Consider the following 17,391-nt stretch of genomic DNA (forward strand, 5'->3'; position numbering starts at 1 on the left):
TAAACAAAAATTAGTCCTTGAGGGGTATTTCCAAATTCACAGTGTAATATACATAGTTTGTGTTACTGCACAGTATTACTCTTCTGGAGTCTTTGAGAGCTCTTCAGATTCCCTCTGTATCTCATGATGCCCCTGAGGTGTGTTATCTCTTGGTGACATTACTTGTTCCATCTTGCTGCAGTGTGGTAGAAGACTTATCTGTTTACCAGTTATTACTTAGATTTGTATAGGAGCCATTTGTGATTGACCCGAAGAGCCTAATTTCCTTTTTACTGTACAGTATTGTCTTCCTGTCCTTTCTTATAAATAGTCTTAGTCCAAATGGCATTAGGAGGGCTGTAACAGTTAACATTCATTAACATTTAGAGTGCTGCCTTGTGTTTCCCCTTCAGGATATTAAATTAAGCAGCATTACTCAGCAGTAGGCTAGCGTCTGTTAAATTTCATCAATACTAAGCAAATCACATTATTAAATACATTTTAATCTATATCCTTAGTTCGTTCATAAGGAGTCCTTAGTACCTGTGTCTTCCAATATTGACAAAAGGGGTTGTCATGGGAAAAAATTGTCCTAAAGGAGTTATAAATAACTCACGAGACTCTCCGCACTTCAACTCCATTTTGTATTTGTTTTGTTTTTTAAAAAGAAAACATGTTGTTTTCTAAATAAGGTATAAATATATTGAGATCAATATACCAGCGAATATGCCACAACATATGGGCTTTTATATTGCAGAATGCTAATCTGGTTTGTGTATGCACTTGTATTCATGGCCTGTTAAATTGCATAACAAGAGAAAATGAATACATTTCTGATTTGTTTCTAGGGTTGGCTAGTCTGTTTTAATTCTCAGTTTAGAATTTAGAAAAACAACACTGAAATGACAATTCCAGCAACAGATCCCCCCCGCCAGCTATATTATACAGTACAACAGTCAGCAACAATCCTGATTGCCAGGATTTCCTGTCCTAGTTGGCTGGAACTTCTCCTGGGATTAAGTGGCCATTGGGACTGCTCAGCATGCATTTAGATTTACAGTCACAATACATGGATATCAGTGTGTAGTGGGGCAGAGCTTGTCTCCTGATACCAACATCACTGCTGTTTACGGGGTGGGGTTGGGGCCATTGCACTGCACTCACAGGACTACTGCCACCAATTCAGCATTCCCACCAGTGCAGCAAAACACCAATCTTGTTGCTCCCATGCACCATCCTCACCCAGCTGTAACATTCTGCCCCACCCACATATGCTGGTACTGATGGATGTGAAAAGAATCTGCAACTTATAATGTGTATTTCTCTGCACTTGAAGATATTTAAACCTTACCCAGTGTTGATGCCTGCAGAAAATAACTCACAATACTGCTATACCTCTCTCTCCCCCCCCCCCAATCCTTGCAATACACGCTCACACCCAAAGGCATCTCCTCACTCCTTCTAAGATGCCTCTCATGTGTTACATTTTATGGAGATGAAAACAAAGCGGGACGAGGCATGTTAGTTCACCATCACGTCCCAGCACCACAATGGACACACGGTCGCAGACTGCAGCTCTGGAAAGAATGCCTACTTTGCACACAGAAGGCCCCAGGTTCAAACTCACACATCTCCCACTAAAAAAACACCAAACGGAAAACCTGGCAGAGGATGGTAGGAAAGATCTCTTTCTCTGACCAGCTACAGGGAGGCCTTTTATGCTTCATATGAGATTAAAGGTTGTGTGTAATAGCCCTCATCTGAAGAAATGTAAGAACAACTGCAGGCTGTATGTCTGCTACTGCACGAACACAGGGAAGGTTCTCCTGGACCAGGCCAATGGTCCATGTAGCCCAGCACCCTGCGATGGCAGCCAACAAGATGCCTTTGGGAGTATTTGAGAGGAAAAATAGTCTCCACAGCTGTGATACTCAGAAACAGGGATCCAAAGGCATACAGTCTCCAACAATGGGGATAGACCATAGCTATGGTGACAAGCAATCATTAATTGGACGCAGGTGGTGCTGTGGTCTAAACCACAGAGCCTAGGGCTTGCAGATCTGAAGGTCAGTGGTTTGAATCCCCGCAACGGGGTGAGCTCCCATTGCTCGGTCCCTGCTCCTGCCAACCTAGCAGTTTGAAAGCACATCAAAGTGCAAGTAGATAAATAGGTACCAATCCGGCAAGAAGGTAAACGGCGTTTCCGTGCGCTGCTCTGGTTCACCAGAAGTAGCTTAGTCATGCTGGCCACATGACCTGGAGCTGTATGCCGGCTCCCTCGGCCACTAAAGCGAGATGAGCGCTGCAACCCCAGAGTCATCCACAATTGGACCTAGCAGTCAGGGGCCCCTTTACCTTTACCCTTATGGTGACAAGCAACCATTAATAGCCTCCACAAAGTGATTGGGACTAGAATCTCTTTGATTAGCTTTTTAAAAACTGTTTTTACTGATAGTTTTAATATTTTTTTGTAACCCACTTCAAGCTTTTATTACAATCAAGCAGTATATAAATTTTATTTGAATAAACTTTTAGATAGGCAGTAAATCCACCTCTTTCCTGTCACTCTTGTGTTGAATACAATAACCCCCACCTCTAGAACACCAGTTTGCTCTTGCTTGGGCTTGTGCATAGAGTCATCAGACTGTGCACTGCTGAGAAAGTTGTGCTGGCATTTCCCCCGTGCAGTAGGAGGGTAACTGGATGCCGATGTCCCAGTGTTATACTACCTATTAGACACACATGCACACTCTGCAGACAATACTTTTAAGTAGAAACTGGAGCCACAGAGAGTTAATTGCTGATCAAGAAATGAAGCCAGATAGCTTTGCAGAAAAAAAAAATTGAGGCAGAAGCACCACTCAAAAAGCTTAACAACAACAAATACAGCAAAATTTACAGCAAAAAAAGAAAAGGGGAAAAAAGCCTAATATTGGCAAGTGGAAATAGAGGGATATGTAACTCCCACCCTCCCAATAGCAAAAATGATGTGAGACCAGGAAAGACAATCTGTACAAATGGCAATCTGTACAAAGTTTTATCTTTGCCAAATACATATTAGTGGGATCTGCAAGGAAATGCTGCAATGTGGAGTGCTTCTGTTCAGGTTTTCAGTTACTCACTTCCCTTTCCCTATCCAAATGTTGCATGTCTGTCAGCATGCTCAGTTCTCACTCTGCTCTTTTTGGATTCCACACCCCTGGGCTTTTTCCTAAAGTATTTTGTTTGTATTTCAAACCTTGACATTGCCCCTGAACATACTAATCTCTCTCTTTCTTGTGTATAGTGGGGATACAATTTTGGCATAAGGACAGGCACTTATAGAATGAGTTCATTAGGAACATGTCAACTGCTGGACTTTGACAAGGAAGATCTAGCTTCAAATCCAAAGTTGGTGACTTTGGGTCTCTCTTCCAGCTCAAACCATTGCAGGGATAAAAAGGGATTGTGCTTTAAACCCCCTGGAGGAAGAGTAGCATACAATTCTGATAGAGAAAATAAATATAGAATAAATTCATCTAGTAATAAATGCACTTACTATAAAAGATGACAACAACAACAACAACAACAACAACAACTCTGCCTTTTCCCCTGATGGGACTCAAGGTAGCTTACAGACAAAGCTTACAGATAAAAACAAGAACCATTAAAATCATAGAAAAATCAAGCATTAAAATACAATTAAACATTGATAGAAAACATGCCAGTATACAGTATATCGAATACATGTCACAGTATATGTGCATGTTTTAAATTTCAAATTCTATTAGCTGAATATACATGTATGTGCTAATAATTAATGGGATCAGAGAAGACATGGAGAAGGAATTTATCAATTTTCTCCCATGTTACAGTCCTAACAAAAATCCTCTGGTTAAGCTGATATTTCATTACAGAGTAAATCTCTAATTAGTACCAATTTTATTGAATAAAGATCTTTGATAACTCTAATTAAGTATCCTTGGTAACTATAACATTTAACAGTGTCTCATGAAAAGGAGAAATTACTTACCTTCTGAGTAAGTAGTGCTTGTACAACTTGGTTGGCTACCTGTAAGAATAAATAAAGGACATTTGAGCCGTGCATCAGATTGTGTTTGTGTGTGCTTTCTAAGGGTCATAGCTGAGTAATACAGCATCTGCTTTGAATGCAGAAAGTCCTGGTTCAATCTGTGGCATCTCCAGGTAGACCTGGAAACCCTGAAGAGCCACTTCTACTTAGTATAGACCAGTATTTATCAAACTTGTATATTCAGCTGCTAGCTAGGGATGATGGGAGTTGTAGTCCAACAACAGCTGGCAACGCAAGTTTGAGTAACACTGAAGTTCGAACATTTGCAGTTTGAATCCGTGCGATGGGGTAAGCTCCCGTTGCTCTGTCCCAGCTTCTGACAACCTAGGAGTTCGAAAATATACCAGTGGAAGTAGATAAACTGGTACCGCTGTGGCAGGAAGCTAAACTGCATTTCCATGCACTACGGCTTCCATCACGGTGTCCTGTTGCACCATAAGCGGTTTAGTCATGCTGGCCACATGACCTGGAAAGCAGTCAGTGGACAAACGCCGGCTCCCTCAGCCTGACGTGAGATGAGCGCCGCACCCCATAATCCCCTTTGACTGGACTTAACCATCCAGGGGCAGCAGAGTAGCACGGGGGAGGTGCTAGCCACCATAGGGCGGTGCTAGCTGTCCATGCGGGCGGGGCAAGCCACCCACTGGGCAGGGGCCAGCTGCCTCCCTGTCTGGAGGACGGCCACGACTGGGATGGAGGTGGCGGCTAGGGCGCCCTACAGGCCACGCGCCACACACGTCCCATGCTGCATCCCTTCCTCCACTACTATCCCTTTACCTTTTACCTTTACCTATAGACAGTGCAGAACCAGATGGATCAATGGTCTGACTGGGTAAAAAGCAGCTTCCTGCGTTTGTACAGATAATTTCCTTCAGGCAAACCTGGAGGGTTTTTTTTAAAAAACTTCTCTTATCTTCACTAGTGTTTCAGATTCTACCACTTCCCTTGAAAACCTCATTTTGTCCCAAATTCTGGAGTAGTATAAGACACAGGACTGGAAAAAACCAGTACCATTCAACCGATTTTGAAAGAGATATCATCAATTTTGTTCAAGCAGAAGGCCGGGCCCTGGATGTTTTCATGAGGTCTAATTGTTTCTTGATTCAATATTGACAAAACAGAACATCTGTCATGACAGCAAGATACTGTTAAGTGCCACTAAAAATTAAAATGTCTACAGTCATCAAATGTGCTTGGATGGCACTCACGCCACACTATATTTATTTGCATCAGATTACAAAACATTGATTAGTAGAATTGTGTATACAACTAATTTTTTTAAAATCCACCCCCACCAGATATTAACATTTGTATTACACATTTAATTATCCAATACCTTATTTTGTTCAAAAAATGACCTATTTTTGTACACACTAAAAAACCTTATGTTGTCAAAGCAGAGCCCTATCATATCTGAAGCTTATTCATTTGAAAATAAGCATACCTAGCAGTTAAAAACAAAATTCCACTTTCTTCTCAACAACTTCACTGAAAAAAAATGTAACCTACTCATATGAACTGAAGCAAGAGCAGAAATTTCAACCTAAGTAATTCTGCTCCTGTATGATCCAAGAGTTTGATTTGATTCATACACTTATAACATGACCCATTACCACTTCTCCCTTTCCAGAACTGGTCTCTAACCTAAGGCAACTAGGGAATAAACCGTCACATAAAATAGTTCTGTACATGATTTAATACAAGACACAGACTAATACTGCAGCCATAATAACCCACAGCAGTAAATATATTGCATCTCTGAAATCCATGTGTGTTGCCCTATAGGCTTTAAGAACTAACATCCAACAGCATTCCTTCTAGCATGTATTTTTAGTTGTAACATTGTTTGGTGTACCTAAAAATTGAACAAACCCATCCAATACATTACTTCTTTACGAAATGACATAACATGAAGCCACTTATTAGTAAAATAAATAAATAAATAAGCAAGCAAGCAAGCAAGCAAGCAAGCAAGCAAGCAAGCAAACAGCTATGTTCAAAACCCTACAAGGTTCTGCAGACTGTGTCCAAGTCATTTGCAGCAGTTCTGCCTGCATAGTCACTAAGAGCTGTGCCGAGTGGCATAAGCAGAAGAGGGGGCAGTGCAGGCACTTCTGATCTGAGTAGCTGAAGGTAAGGCAACCTAGTGGCAAGGGATGTTGGATAATTCTGATGAAAGTAGAAACAGGAAAAGGAAATTGCTGATGTTCGCTTTTTCGTCCCATGCCCAGAATGGAAATAAATCTAGCAAATACAATTAGTATTCATGTCATTGCTGATTTCAGTCCATCAACAACATGTTAACTGATCATGGCTCCCGCCCCCCCCCCACTCCATTTACAATGCATTTCCTTCTTACTGAAATGAATGGGGTAGAATAACAATAATCCCTTTACCATCATGCAGAAATCCAAGATCTTTATACTTGGAAAAGCTGAAGTAGTATCCCCATCATCTTAATTTAAAGAAACTCACCATAACAGATTTGGAGGATTTCTGGCCAATCTAAGAAAGAATAGCAACAGAGCTAAAATAATCCAGGATATATTTCCAGTGACCTGGTCATGTTTTCGAATGATGAAGAATAAGAATAAGCTTTTATTATCTTATTTGCATGGCATGTTAATGACAGCTTTTAAAGGTAAAGGTAAAGGTACCCCTGCCCGTAGGGGCCAGTCTTGACAGACTCTGGGGTTGTGCGCCCATCTCACTTAAGAGGCCAGGGGCCAGCGCTGTCCGGAGACACTTCCGGGTCACGTGGCCAGCGTGACATCGCTGCTCTGGCCAGAGCCAGAGCCAGAGCCAGAGCCGCACACGGAAACGCCGTTTACCTTCCCGCTGGTAAGCGGTCCCTATTTATCTACTTGCACCCCGAGGTGCTTTCGAACTGCTAGGTTGGCAGGCGCTGGGACCGAGCAGCGGGAGCGCACCCCGCCACAGGGATTCGAACCGCCGACCTTTCGATCGGCAAGCCCTAGGCGCTGAGGCTTTAACCCACAGCGCCACCTGCGTCCCTAATGACAGCTTTTAGTTGCTTTCAAATACAAGTTAAACATTGGTGGGATCTTTATATTTTGTCTGACTAACTGCAAATGCTAGTATAGTAATTTTAAGATGTTATAGTGTGGTGTATCACATTGCCCTGATAGAATGCAGCTGAGTCTGACATAAATCTTTACTGGCATAATAACATGAATAAATATTATACCACCTCTTGACAAAAAACTGACAATCAGTTTCCAGAATAGGAAACTAGGATTAAGCATTTAAACCTCAGGCCCCTGAGGTAGAAGAAGGTAATCCTGTTTCTTGCATTAGGTTTCCTAGAGACAAGGAGATGGGTTTAGAATTTATAGATATATGTATTGAATTTTAAATAAATGAAGCTCATCCTTATATAATGCATTGCAGTGCTATTTACTTTCAAGTTCAATCCAAATGATTGATCTATCTACTTTAGAGGAAATAGCAGAGATAGACAACTAATTTCAAAACAATTGTTTGTTAGGATTACTATCAGAATTTATAAGCGACTGTAATTGTCTCACATTCTGATTCCCCCCCACCCCACCCTTTACAATGACTGAATTTTATGGGTAGATACACTCACAGAATATTAAATTGTATTTCAGGGCAAGAATTTGTAATGCAGTTATGAAGGTTAGGTTTATAATAAACAGAGAAGAAAGCATATGAACAAAAGGGACATTAAGATTTTTAGAAAATAATAATGAGGGCCTGAATCCAGCAATTTTGCACCTCAGCTCTGTCTATCAGTTTATTTGATGAGGTTTTGTGCCTATACACAAAGTTTGAAACAGCTGAGTAATCCCCATGCCATCAAATCAAATTAAAGTTTATACAACTGATATTACTGAGATGGGGAGTGCCACTTTTGTGATCATCTACAAATGTTCAACTCTCCAATCTATGTTGTCTGCCCAGCAGCAAACCCTTGTGCTATTAATCTGCCCATAAACCTATTCCAAAATTCATACCGTAAACTTGGCATCAATATGGGCTGATCAGAAGCCTTAAAGTTTTCTGCCACAGCCACTGGAAAAAATAAAACAGCCCGCTTGTGCATGCCCACATGCGATCAGAAGATTTGTGTGTCACTTCTAAGTATGCGGTAGCATAGTGCTGGGAACACTTTCACCTCAAACTACATAGAATATAATTCTTGTGTGAGCAAAAGAATTGAATTTTGTAGCTGTGGCTATATTTTCCCCTGCTTGATAAACCCCTGAATCCATATAATCAGAAGCAGAAGTTTATTAAATAGGTCTATATCCTAGCTGAAAAGTTTCTGTAGAAACTTGCTCCAAAACAGCAAGTACCCTCAACCTATATGTGGTACTTAATGGTAGTAGGTTTCTTGGTGGAAGGGATAGTGTGCATAGTCTCCCAGCTGGGGGAAATGGTATAGCTGGACCTGGTTTTATAGCCTTTGACATAGGAAGTTCCCAAGAAAATGAATGTCTAAACCTATTCTTCAAAGCTACTTCTGACAAATATTGTAAAAAATGGGGGGAGGATCACTACAATCTCTATTTCAATTTTCAAGATTTGCTCTTAGAAGAACAGGATGAGAATGTCTTAAACTCAGGTGGTTAAGCAGGGTCTTGTGAGACAGAGACCCACTAACTTTCAGTATCAACAGTTTCCCAGCTGATCTGGGAAATACAAACTTGCAGACTGAGCTTAGGGGGGGGGGGAATAGAACTAGACATGGGTCACAATCCAAGTTGATATTATTCTGGGATGTTAAATCCCCAAGTTGTCTGGAATGCCTTAGATTGTTCATGCATAATTAAGGCCAACAAAAGAAGAAAATGGTTTGGAAAATCCTCTTTCATTTGGGATGCAGAATGTTTCATGGGTAAAAAGGATTATTACTATTACCATAATCTATTGCTGTACTTCTCAAAATGTAAGTCAATGGCATCACAGAGTTGGTTTGTTCAAAGTGAGCATGGGTCTTGAAGATAAATGCAAAGATCCAATGACTTTTCAGTGTTGCATTATGGATTTAAATTAACCAACCCATATTAAAGACAAACTTCCTTGGATAGATCCACTCAGTAAAAGAACAGGAGCACCACTGGACCATTCTACATGGGAATCAAATCTATCATTCCATCCAGGATTTGTAGGTGAAGCTAATAACAGTATTTAACTTTGGACCTTTAAAAACCCCAAAAAACTCTTTTGTCTCAAAGGGAGCTAATTCCACTGCTTCTATTCTACTTCTGAATTTATTTATTTTTTAATCCTGTGTATGTCCCAAGGGAAATCTAGAATCCTAAACAAAACTACAAAAATTGTTCATAATTAGTATATTCGGAATTATTTTATTATAAACTGATTAACAAATAAAAATGTAACCCAATAAGAAAGGGAAGGGTTGCTTATTGGAAAAGTGACAAAACACTGATCCACCTTACTTCATCAAGGCAACGTTCATACTGTTCTCTCTGATTTTCATTTTCCATAGCCAGTGCGGAATTCTCTGCCTGCAAGACAGAAAAGTAATGCAAATTAATCAGTGGGCATGGTGTGAAACATGACAACCCAATCAATACATTTACCCTATACACCTCCTCAGGATCCAAAATAAACTCAGGGTGGGGGGTGCGGATAAATAAATAAACAATAAACTAAATCTATGTGCTCTCATTTGCTGTTACAAATAACAGAAATTCTATTAGCTTTATGAAATTACCACAAAATACATTACAATTTAGAGAACGACAGACACTGCTATTCTACACATCTCTGTAATCTATTCTTGGCAGATGCAGAAAACAGCCTTTAGTATAAACACTGCAGTGGATATTTTGCACATCAATTTTCTTTTATTCAAGCTTGCCAAGCTCAAATGCTTGAAAATCATGAGTCAGGGGCATTTTCTTCCCTTTCCAAACCACAAAGCTTAGCTTAATATTAAGAGATTTAGAGATACAATAATAAAATGCAATTTCTTTTTATCATCTGAACATTGCAGCATTGATGGATAGCACAGCCATATTTTAGGAGTAGTTTTTCTTTCTGATATCATAAAATCTAGAAATGCAGCACACACTTTTCTCTTACACTGGGTGCAATGGCTCAAGCCTATTTTGTCCAGTGTAATAGGTGGACAGTATATAAGCTCACCTCCAATTATCATAAATATATATAAATAGAGTTCACTGCTGTAAGACTGGAAGAGTTGATAAAAATGCAGGACACAATCTAGCCAGTATGAAACCTCTCCTTTCCAACTAAATAAAGTCACATTGAAAACAGCAGAACTTTAACACATGGATGGTATAATATACAAATTGTGCAATGTGGGAGCTTATCAGGGAATCCAGAAATAGAACTTGAAATCTCATTATCTGAGACTGGCACTTGACCTAAAGAGTAATCTGTGACTGCCTGCAGAGTTCCCAAATCTTTGATCATGCACAGATAGAATAGGGGCATCTAATGTCAACCCTTTTAGTGACATCAGCATGAAGTCTCTAGATTGCACAGGCTAACTATAATGTACTAAGACCTTGACCATCTCATGTTGCCTGGCAAACATAGCAGCACCTCCTCTCTGCTGCACTCTGGGCTCCATCTCACACCTTAGCGTGGGTAGGGAGGGGAGGAATTATAGACAAACAGCAAATATAGCCTTTAGTGTTATGAAAACAATACAAGCCATTGTGATGTCAAACTTTCACTTCCACATTGAATTATGGTCATCTTTACAAGTAGAAGTTCCTTATGCCATGGCTAGTGACTGTCTCCGGATTAGAATATTAACCTATTTTAATTTTCTAGATTAGATCAGATTGTTTGTGATCTGCCACTCTGAAAAGAAATGTCACCACTAATCAACACAACTGAACAACAGGGAGGAACAATAAGAGGAACTATTTGAATAGGCAAGGAGTGCTGGTTTGTCAACTATAGCTGTCCTGGACCAAGACAGTCTGTTATCAATAACCCATATTCTGGATATCTCATAGCTGTGGGACTGCAACATGCTCTACATGAAGATGTCCTTGAACATCATCTGGAAGCAGCAGCAGGTGCAGAATACTGCTGCCAGGTTAAGTAGCTGGGTAGTGAGATGGGATAATGGAACACCAATGCTAGATGATGTGTCCTGGTTGCCTATGTGCTACCAGGCCCAATCCAAGGGCTGATAACAGTTTACAAAGCCCTAAATGGCTCTGGTCCTGATAAAATGCAGCAGTGCATCTTCTAATACCAGTCACTGCAATCCTTAATGGGGGGGGGGGAGTGGGGCTCGGCTTGCAATCCCTACCAGGATTCATGGAGAGGGGATGCATAAACGGCCTTCTCTGTGGTGGGTTCTTTACTTTGAAATAATCTCCCCTTAGTTATGTCTGTCTTCCTTATTTTTGGTTCTCAGATTCAACTGGAGACACTCATTTTCCCATGCATTTGCATTTCATTTTTGGGACTCTTATCCCTAGCAGGGCTGCACATCAAACTATCTTGTTAATTAAATGTTCAGTTTGGGGTTTTTTTTTTTACTGATGGTTGATGTATTTTGTTCTTATGTTGTCATATTTCACACTGATGTTCTTTGGAGTTAGGAAAATTCAAAAACCAACCAACAAAATCATAAATTTAAACTATTCATTATTTTATTTCTGCAAGATATAAAGCCTTGTTTCACTCCTGTAAAATATTTGCTTGTTTCTTGAGAGAAGTCTTTTGGGATATGGAATCCCTTTCAAATGTATTAGGACCAAATAAAAGTTCTAAGCCATCTAGGCAGCAGTGAGTCTAAATATTAATTCCTCCAGAGGCGGGAACAAAATAAAATAAATGTTCAAGCAGAAACAAACGCTAGCCTTGGGAATCCAGGCATGATACCTGGTGCTCTATGCATAACCTTCACATCACGTAACCATGACACCGCAATCAATACCACACATAATTACAACCATTACATAGTTTACATTGCTTGCTTCTCTTTTAATGTTCTGACAATCTATGAAAAGTGTTGGGGGCTTTTTTGTTATTGGTAATGAAATCAAGTTACGCTAGGCTTGTGCTTACACATTAAGGCTGTGATCCAAATAATTAATTGGCATGCAAGTAAGAGGACCAGATGCACAGCTTGAGCTCCCCCCCCCCCCAAGTTTTCTCTGAAACACTGCCCGTTCTCAAAGAGGCAAGCTGACATTCATCTTTAAAAAGGGGTCACTTCCCTCACACCAACACCCATACATCACTTCTTTGTACCATATCTACTTTGGTTAAATGACGAGAGCTACAGAGTGAGGTAGCATTCCAAAAAGCAACCATACTTGTGTTATACAACCAAATTGTTGTGATAAGAGGAGGGAGAAAATCTTCATCATGTGCTCTGGAATAATCACCTCCATATTAGTGTACAGCCAGCACACAATGAGCCTACTCAGGGCCAAATTAATCGTAGAGGCGAATGTTGCAACTGTATTCCAGGGCAATGGATTCAGGGGAGTATGCACAGCTGGAAAGGAGATGAAGAAAAGAAGTGACAGCAGAACTCAGAGTGGGAGGGATTGGTGTGGGATGCCACCCCACTTTGTGGCAGACAGAAAGCTATGCCACTTGTACATGTGAAATTAAGATACACATTTTTGCCCTTACGTGTATCATTTTACACTTGTTTACACTGAATTGCATTTGCCATTCACTCAGTATGTAGAGGTCCTTTTGGACTTCTCATTATCTCATTTTATTTTAATGATCCTTAACTGTTTAGTAACATCAGCAAACCTGACCACCTTGCAGCTCACCCCTAACTTCATAGATCCCAATACCAGTCCTTGGGAGACTCCACTTTCTACATCTCCCCATTCAAAGAACAATCCATTTATTCCTACTGTCTGCTTCCCGCTACTTAACCAATTCCTGATCCACAAGAGGATTTCTCATCTTATTCCTTGACTGCTAAGCTTACTTAGGAATATTTGGTGAGGTACTCTGGCTTTTGAAAGTCCAGGGACACAGTGTCAACCAGACCACCTCTATCAATATGTTTGTAAGACAACATGTTAAAAAGCAAACTTGATATATCTGAACGTTGAACTTTTAAGTCTGAAAATGGATTTGAATTTACACAGCTGGAGACTCTTCTCCATTTTGCTAATGCAGTGATTTAGATATTTACACATTTTTTTTGCTGATTTGTACTCCCTGATCAGAGAAACAAGAAAGTGGTGCTTGCTTGCATATTTTTTGCTTAGCCCATGTTCCCCAAATACAAAATTAAGAAATAAGGATATGAGAGTCTTACAACTAATAGTATAATCATTTGATAGGACAAGTTAGAGAGATATCCATAAGGATTCTGATCCTAGAGGTTTTAAATATCAACTAACTGGAATTTATGCAAGTTTGATGCCTATCCCCGTGATTGCTGAGCAAATCATATCCATTTATTTGACATTTTGTAATAGGGACTGAAATAGGAAGGCAACGCTTCAATGACTTCATTTAAGACCCTCCTGCCAGCCCCCTAAGGATGAAAAAGCAATGGCTAAATACATTAAATCACCAATAATGTAGCAGAGCATTGGATGTAAAAATAAAATAAAACTGTAAAATATAAGGTCTATTTTCTGTTTTGCGCCTTAGCCTAAAAAAACAGGATTTTATGTCACTCTTAGCATGTATGGTTCATACCTTTCTTCATCTCTTGGAATTCCATTATTCTACATGCTTGTGCCTAGATTATGCTTACCTCATGTACTGTCCCATGTCTATAAATGTATTGAAAGAGTATCTCAACAGCTTAAGATGAGCATCATGAGAAAGAAAGTTTGCAGAATTATGTAGGGGAAACATGCATGTAAAATTTCTTCATGGCATCAGTTATCTCACAATAGGCTGATATTATTATTTTTTAAGTCTTGGAGTTTTCAGCAATATTTACATTTTAAGCAAGTGATAGAGTTGTTGTTTGCTGAGCATCACTTCAGATTACAAAATAAGCAAGTGTTTCCCTTTTGTACACCTAAATCCTAGACACCAAGCACTATAGATTCAGCTCAGCTCTTGTGCCAAAGCCGCAGAAATGTATAGGGAGACGTAGCATGACAGAAGCACCATGAATGCTTTTATGCTGTTCTTATTTTCTTATAATCTATGCTTTAAATTTTGTATGTGTGTTTTTCTTCTTTTGTTTGTAAGCCACTTTGAGATACAAGTGTAGTATTACTCAATCAAACAAGCAAACTATACAACTGAGAAGGAAAACAAAGAGAAATGTTTGGCCCATTTAGTTTGTCTATAACTTGGGCTTGCAATATATTTTCCACCCAAGTCCTAGATTTCATACAGCCTCAAGCATGGGCTGGTCATGCTATGCTTCCAGATGTCCTATTATAGTCAACAGGTAATGGGAAAAAATAGGTATAAAAGAAGTATTCCTGGATGCCAATATGCAGGTTTGGGACAAGTACGCTTTGGTGAGAGAACACCAGCAAAGATTTAAAACCACAAAATATACAGCAAACCAATTTCAGGACATATAGGCTCTTAGACCTTTAAAATATGGGCTTAGTTAGTGGAGAAAGCTCCTAAATTACTGGTATAGGAACTTGAGAGGCTTGTAAGAGCCATGGGGTTTGAGCTTGGAGCGAACAGCTGAGGCCTCTTTACACACTGAGTTTCTCAGGTAGACTGAAGAATGATATGCTTGATTGCCTTCTTCTCAATGTGAGAGGGAATGACCTAGTGAAGCCTGGCAGGACAGCTTACTCTATGGCATTAACTCCTTCATGCGTGTTTGTTATATAAGACTAGATATCCCACATTTTTTTCCTGGTCACTGACAGCACAACTGCCTGAAACCTGGGAGGAAAAGACATAATGCAGTCTGCCTTACTTCTACCAACACAAGAGTCCATCAGGAAATGAAAGTTTTCAAAATCTTTGACGATTCTACATGGTTGTTGTTGTTGTTATACTACTAACAAACACAGTCTTACGGTTTGGTGCTTAATATGTACCTTGGAGGCAGTCTCCTTTCCTATCTTGTTTTTCTTTAAACTGCTGAGACAAGCACTTTATGCATATGAGCAATAGTAAAAAAAACACAATTAAATGAGGGGGGAAATTAGTCTGGAGAAAATATACTTTGGACTGATGTCCCTCTGCAGATGAAAGATATCTATCAGTGAAATGAAGAAGGGAGTTTTAAAACAAAACAAAAATACTCTTCCCCAAGTAGTTCTCTGCCCAGATCTGTTCTGGAGAGTCTATGGAACATGGGGGTTGGGGGGGCAGTGTTGGGGAATCACCAAAAATTGTTCCCTTCTACATTCCACTGATGGATGCTTTGTCAGTGGAGGGACACCAGTTGTATACCATCCACAATTTGAAAGCTGTATAATCTAAGTGACTTGAGGGTTAATATTAAAGATTTCCAGTTTGGTCTTGTCTTTACACCAGGCAAATCTACAATTAGGAAATCATTTTTTAAAGAAAAAAAGCAGTATTATGTGTACATAATGCATTGCTTCTAACACAATCACACAACCAAAATATGTGGTTGTGGTTCGAGGACCCGACCCCCGCGAAGTAAAATGAAGACACAGGGACACGTGATATAAGGTTAATGGGCAAGAAAAGGCCACAACTTTATTGATTACAGCAATGAAAAGGTATTGGCTTAGGCATTGGATCGCGAAACAAGTGGGTTTATTCACCAGGGGTTCATCACCTGTTGATGCTAATCCAACTATAGGCTCACCCCTGATGTCACCGAGGGTCGTGCCATGGCCTCCCGCCAAGCAGGCTTCGGACGGAATACACGACCGCCAGATTCCATTAACGGAATACCCCTAGAAATTGAAGGCATAGGCGATGGCCACACCTAGCACTTCGACACACCACAACACATTATTCCAATGCCTAACCTACCCACCAATACCACCAAAAAGTTGTGACGATTGCTACGAGGTAGGCGAAAAAACCAAAAAGCCTAATGCCAAATGGAAAAACTCCTACCAGGCCCCCCGGGCAACCGGGGCGACCAACCTAAGGTCCATAGCAAGGCCAATGACCTAAGCCCTAACTCAAAGGGAGTGGAGGGTGGGTGACTCGCCCAGGACGACAAAGAGAAATGAGGCCGGGGGGGAGGCTGGCACTGCAGCATAAAGGCTGCTGGACACGCCCCCCCATGGCACCTGGTTGGACAGCCACCGGGGGCGTGAGTGCCAGCCAGGTGAGCTGGAGGCAGGGGGCAACGCCCCCTGCTAGGAGCGGTGCTCGGGCTCCCGTCCACAACCACTCCCCTCTCTTTCAGGGAGGAGAGTCTTTATCTTTATGTCTTCTTCACATCAGATTTTAGGTATCTAAAAACTGCCACAATGACTACTGTCCAATCACTGTTCTCTTGGTTAAATTCCACCTAGCTAGTTCAGACCCATATAACACAGCTTACATTGTACAGTAAATAAGAAGCCATCAAAGATAGATTATTGTGGTTTTCAGTCACTGCTTCTCATGACATAACATATGGTTTGGGTGTATGTCCATAAATCAAAGGAAAGGAAGGAAGAAGATTGCTTACCAGTTTTAGTGGTTTCTCATTTTGATTTCAGTTGGGCCTTTAATGAAGGAAGAATTCATAGGTGTCTGTGCTATTACAACTAAAGCCTCACAGCAAACTATTTTCCATTGAACCATTACCCACAGCTATAGCATCAAGTGAGCCAATACACTATGTAACACTAATTCCCATTAAAGGAGTCATTTACATATTGCTCCAGTGACTATTAAGATATTAAAAGATCTGACTGGTGTGCTTACATTGACAGGTATTTCTGAAATAGGGGTGGGAAAGGAAAAGACTCACCAACCACAAAATTAAATATAAATTTTGTTTTTGACAGCAATGCGATAATCTTAAGAAACTTTAAATTACCTTCATGAGATACGGCTCCCCCCCTCCCCCCCATCTACAATCAATTCAAAAGGAAACACATTCAAATCATTTTGAATGAAACATGCATTGCTGGTGGTTTGAAAAAAAACAAAACACTAAGGGATTAAACTCTTTCATACATACCATATGTTGCATATGTTCAGCTAGTGATGGCATCCTAAGATCAATTCTGCCTTTCTAACACCCTGCTCTGGCTTGCCTATGCATGGCTTGCCTAGCCTGAACTGATCTAATGTCAGTAGGCATCATAACCCAGATCTTGTCAACCTTTTTGGGTTCACAGCTCCCTTGACCAACTACATTTTTTCTGCAGCACCCCTGTGGGACTCAGAAGCTCAGTAATGCCACCCCTTGCCTGCAGAGCCAGCAACCCCCACTCCTTTTTGAA

The 17,391-nt window shown here is 40.4% G+C and overlaps 1 protein-coding gene across 12 annotated transcripts in view; it reads right to left on the minus strand.

The window, feature by feature from the left end:
• Positions 1-17,391, minus strand: part of NCKAP5 (NCK associated protein 5) — a 632,725-nt gene that overhangs the window by 144,318 nt on the left and 471,016 nt on the right. For all 12 annotated transcript variants that reach the window (XM_079992729.1, XM_079992727.1, XM_079992728.1 and 9 more), the window contains 2 exons: positions 9,499-9,567; positions 3,992-4,030 (listed from right to left, as the gene is read on the minus strand). In XM_079992729.1, coding sequence (XP_079848855.1) covers positions 3,992-4,030; positions 9,499-9,567 — 108 coding nt within the window. The remainder of the gene's footprint in view (positions 1-3,991; positions 4,031-9,498; positions 9,568-17,391) is intronic.

The sequence above is a fragment of the Podarcis cretensis genome (assembly GCF_951804945.1).
Source record: "Podarcis cretensis genome assembly, chromosome: 1".
Taxonomy (NCBI): domain Eukaryota; kingdom Metazoa; phylum Chordata; class Lepidosauria; order Squamata; family Lacertidae; genus Podarcis; species Podarcis cretensis.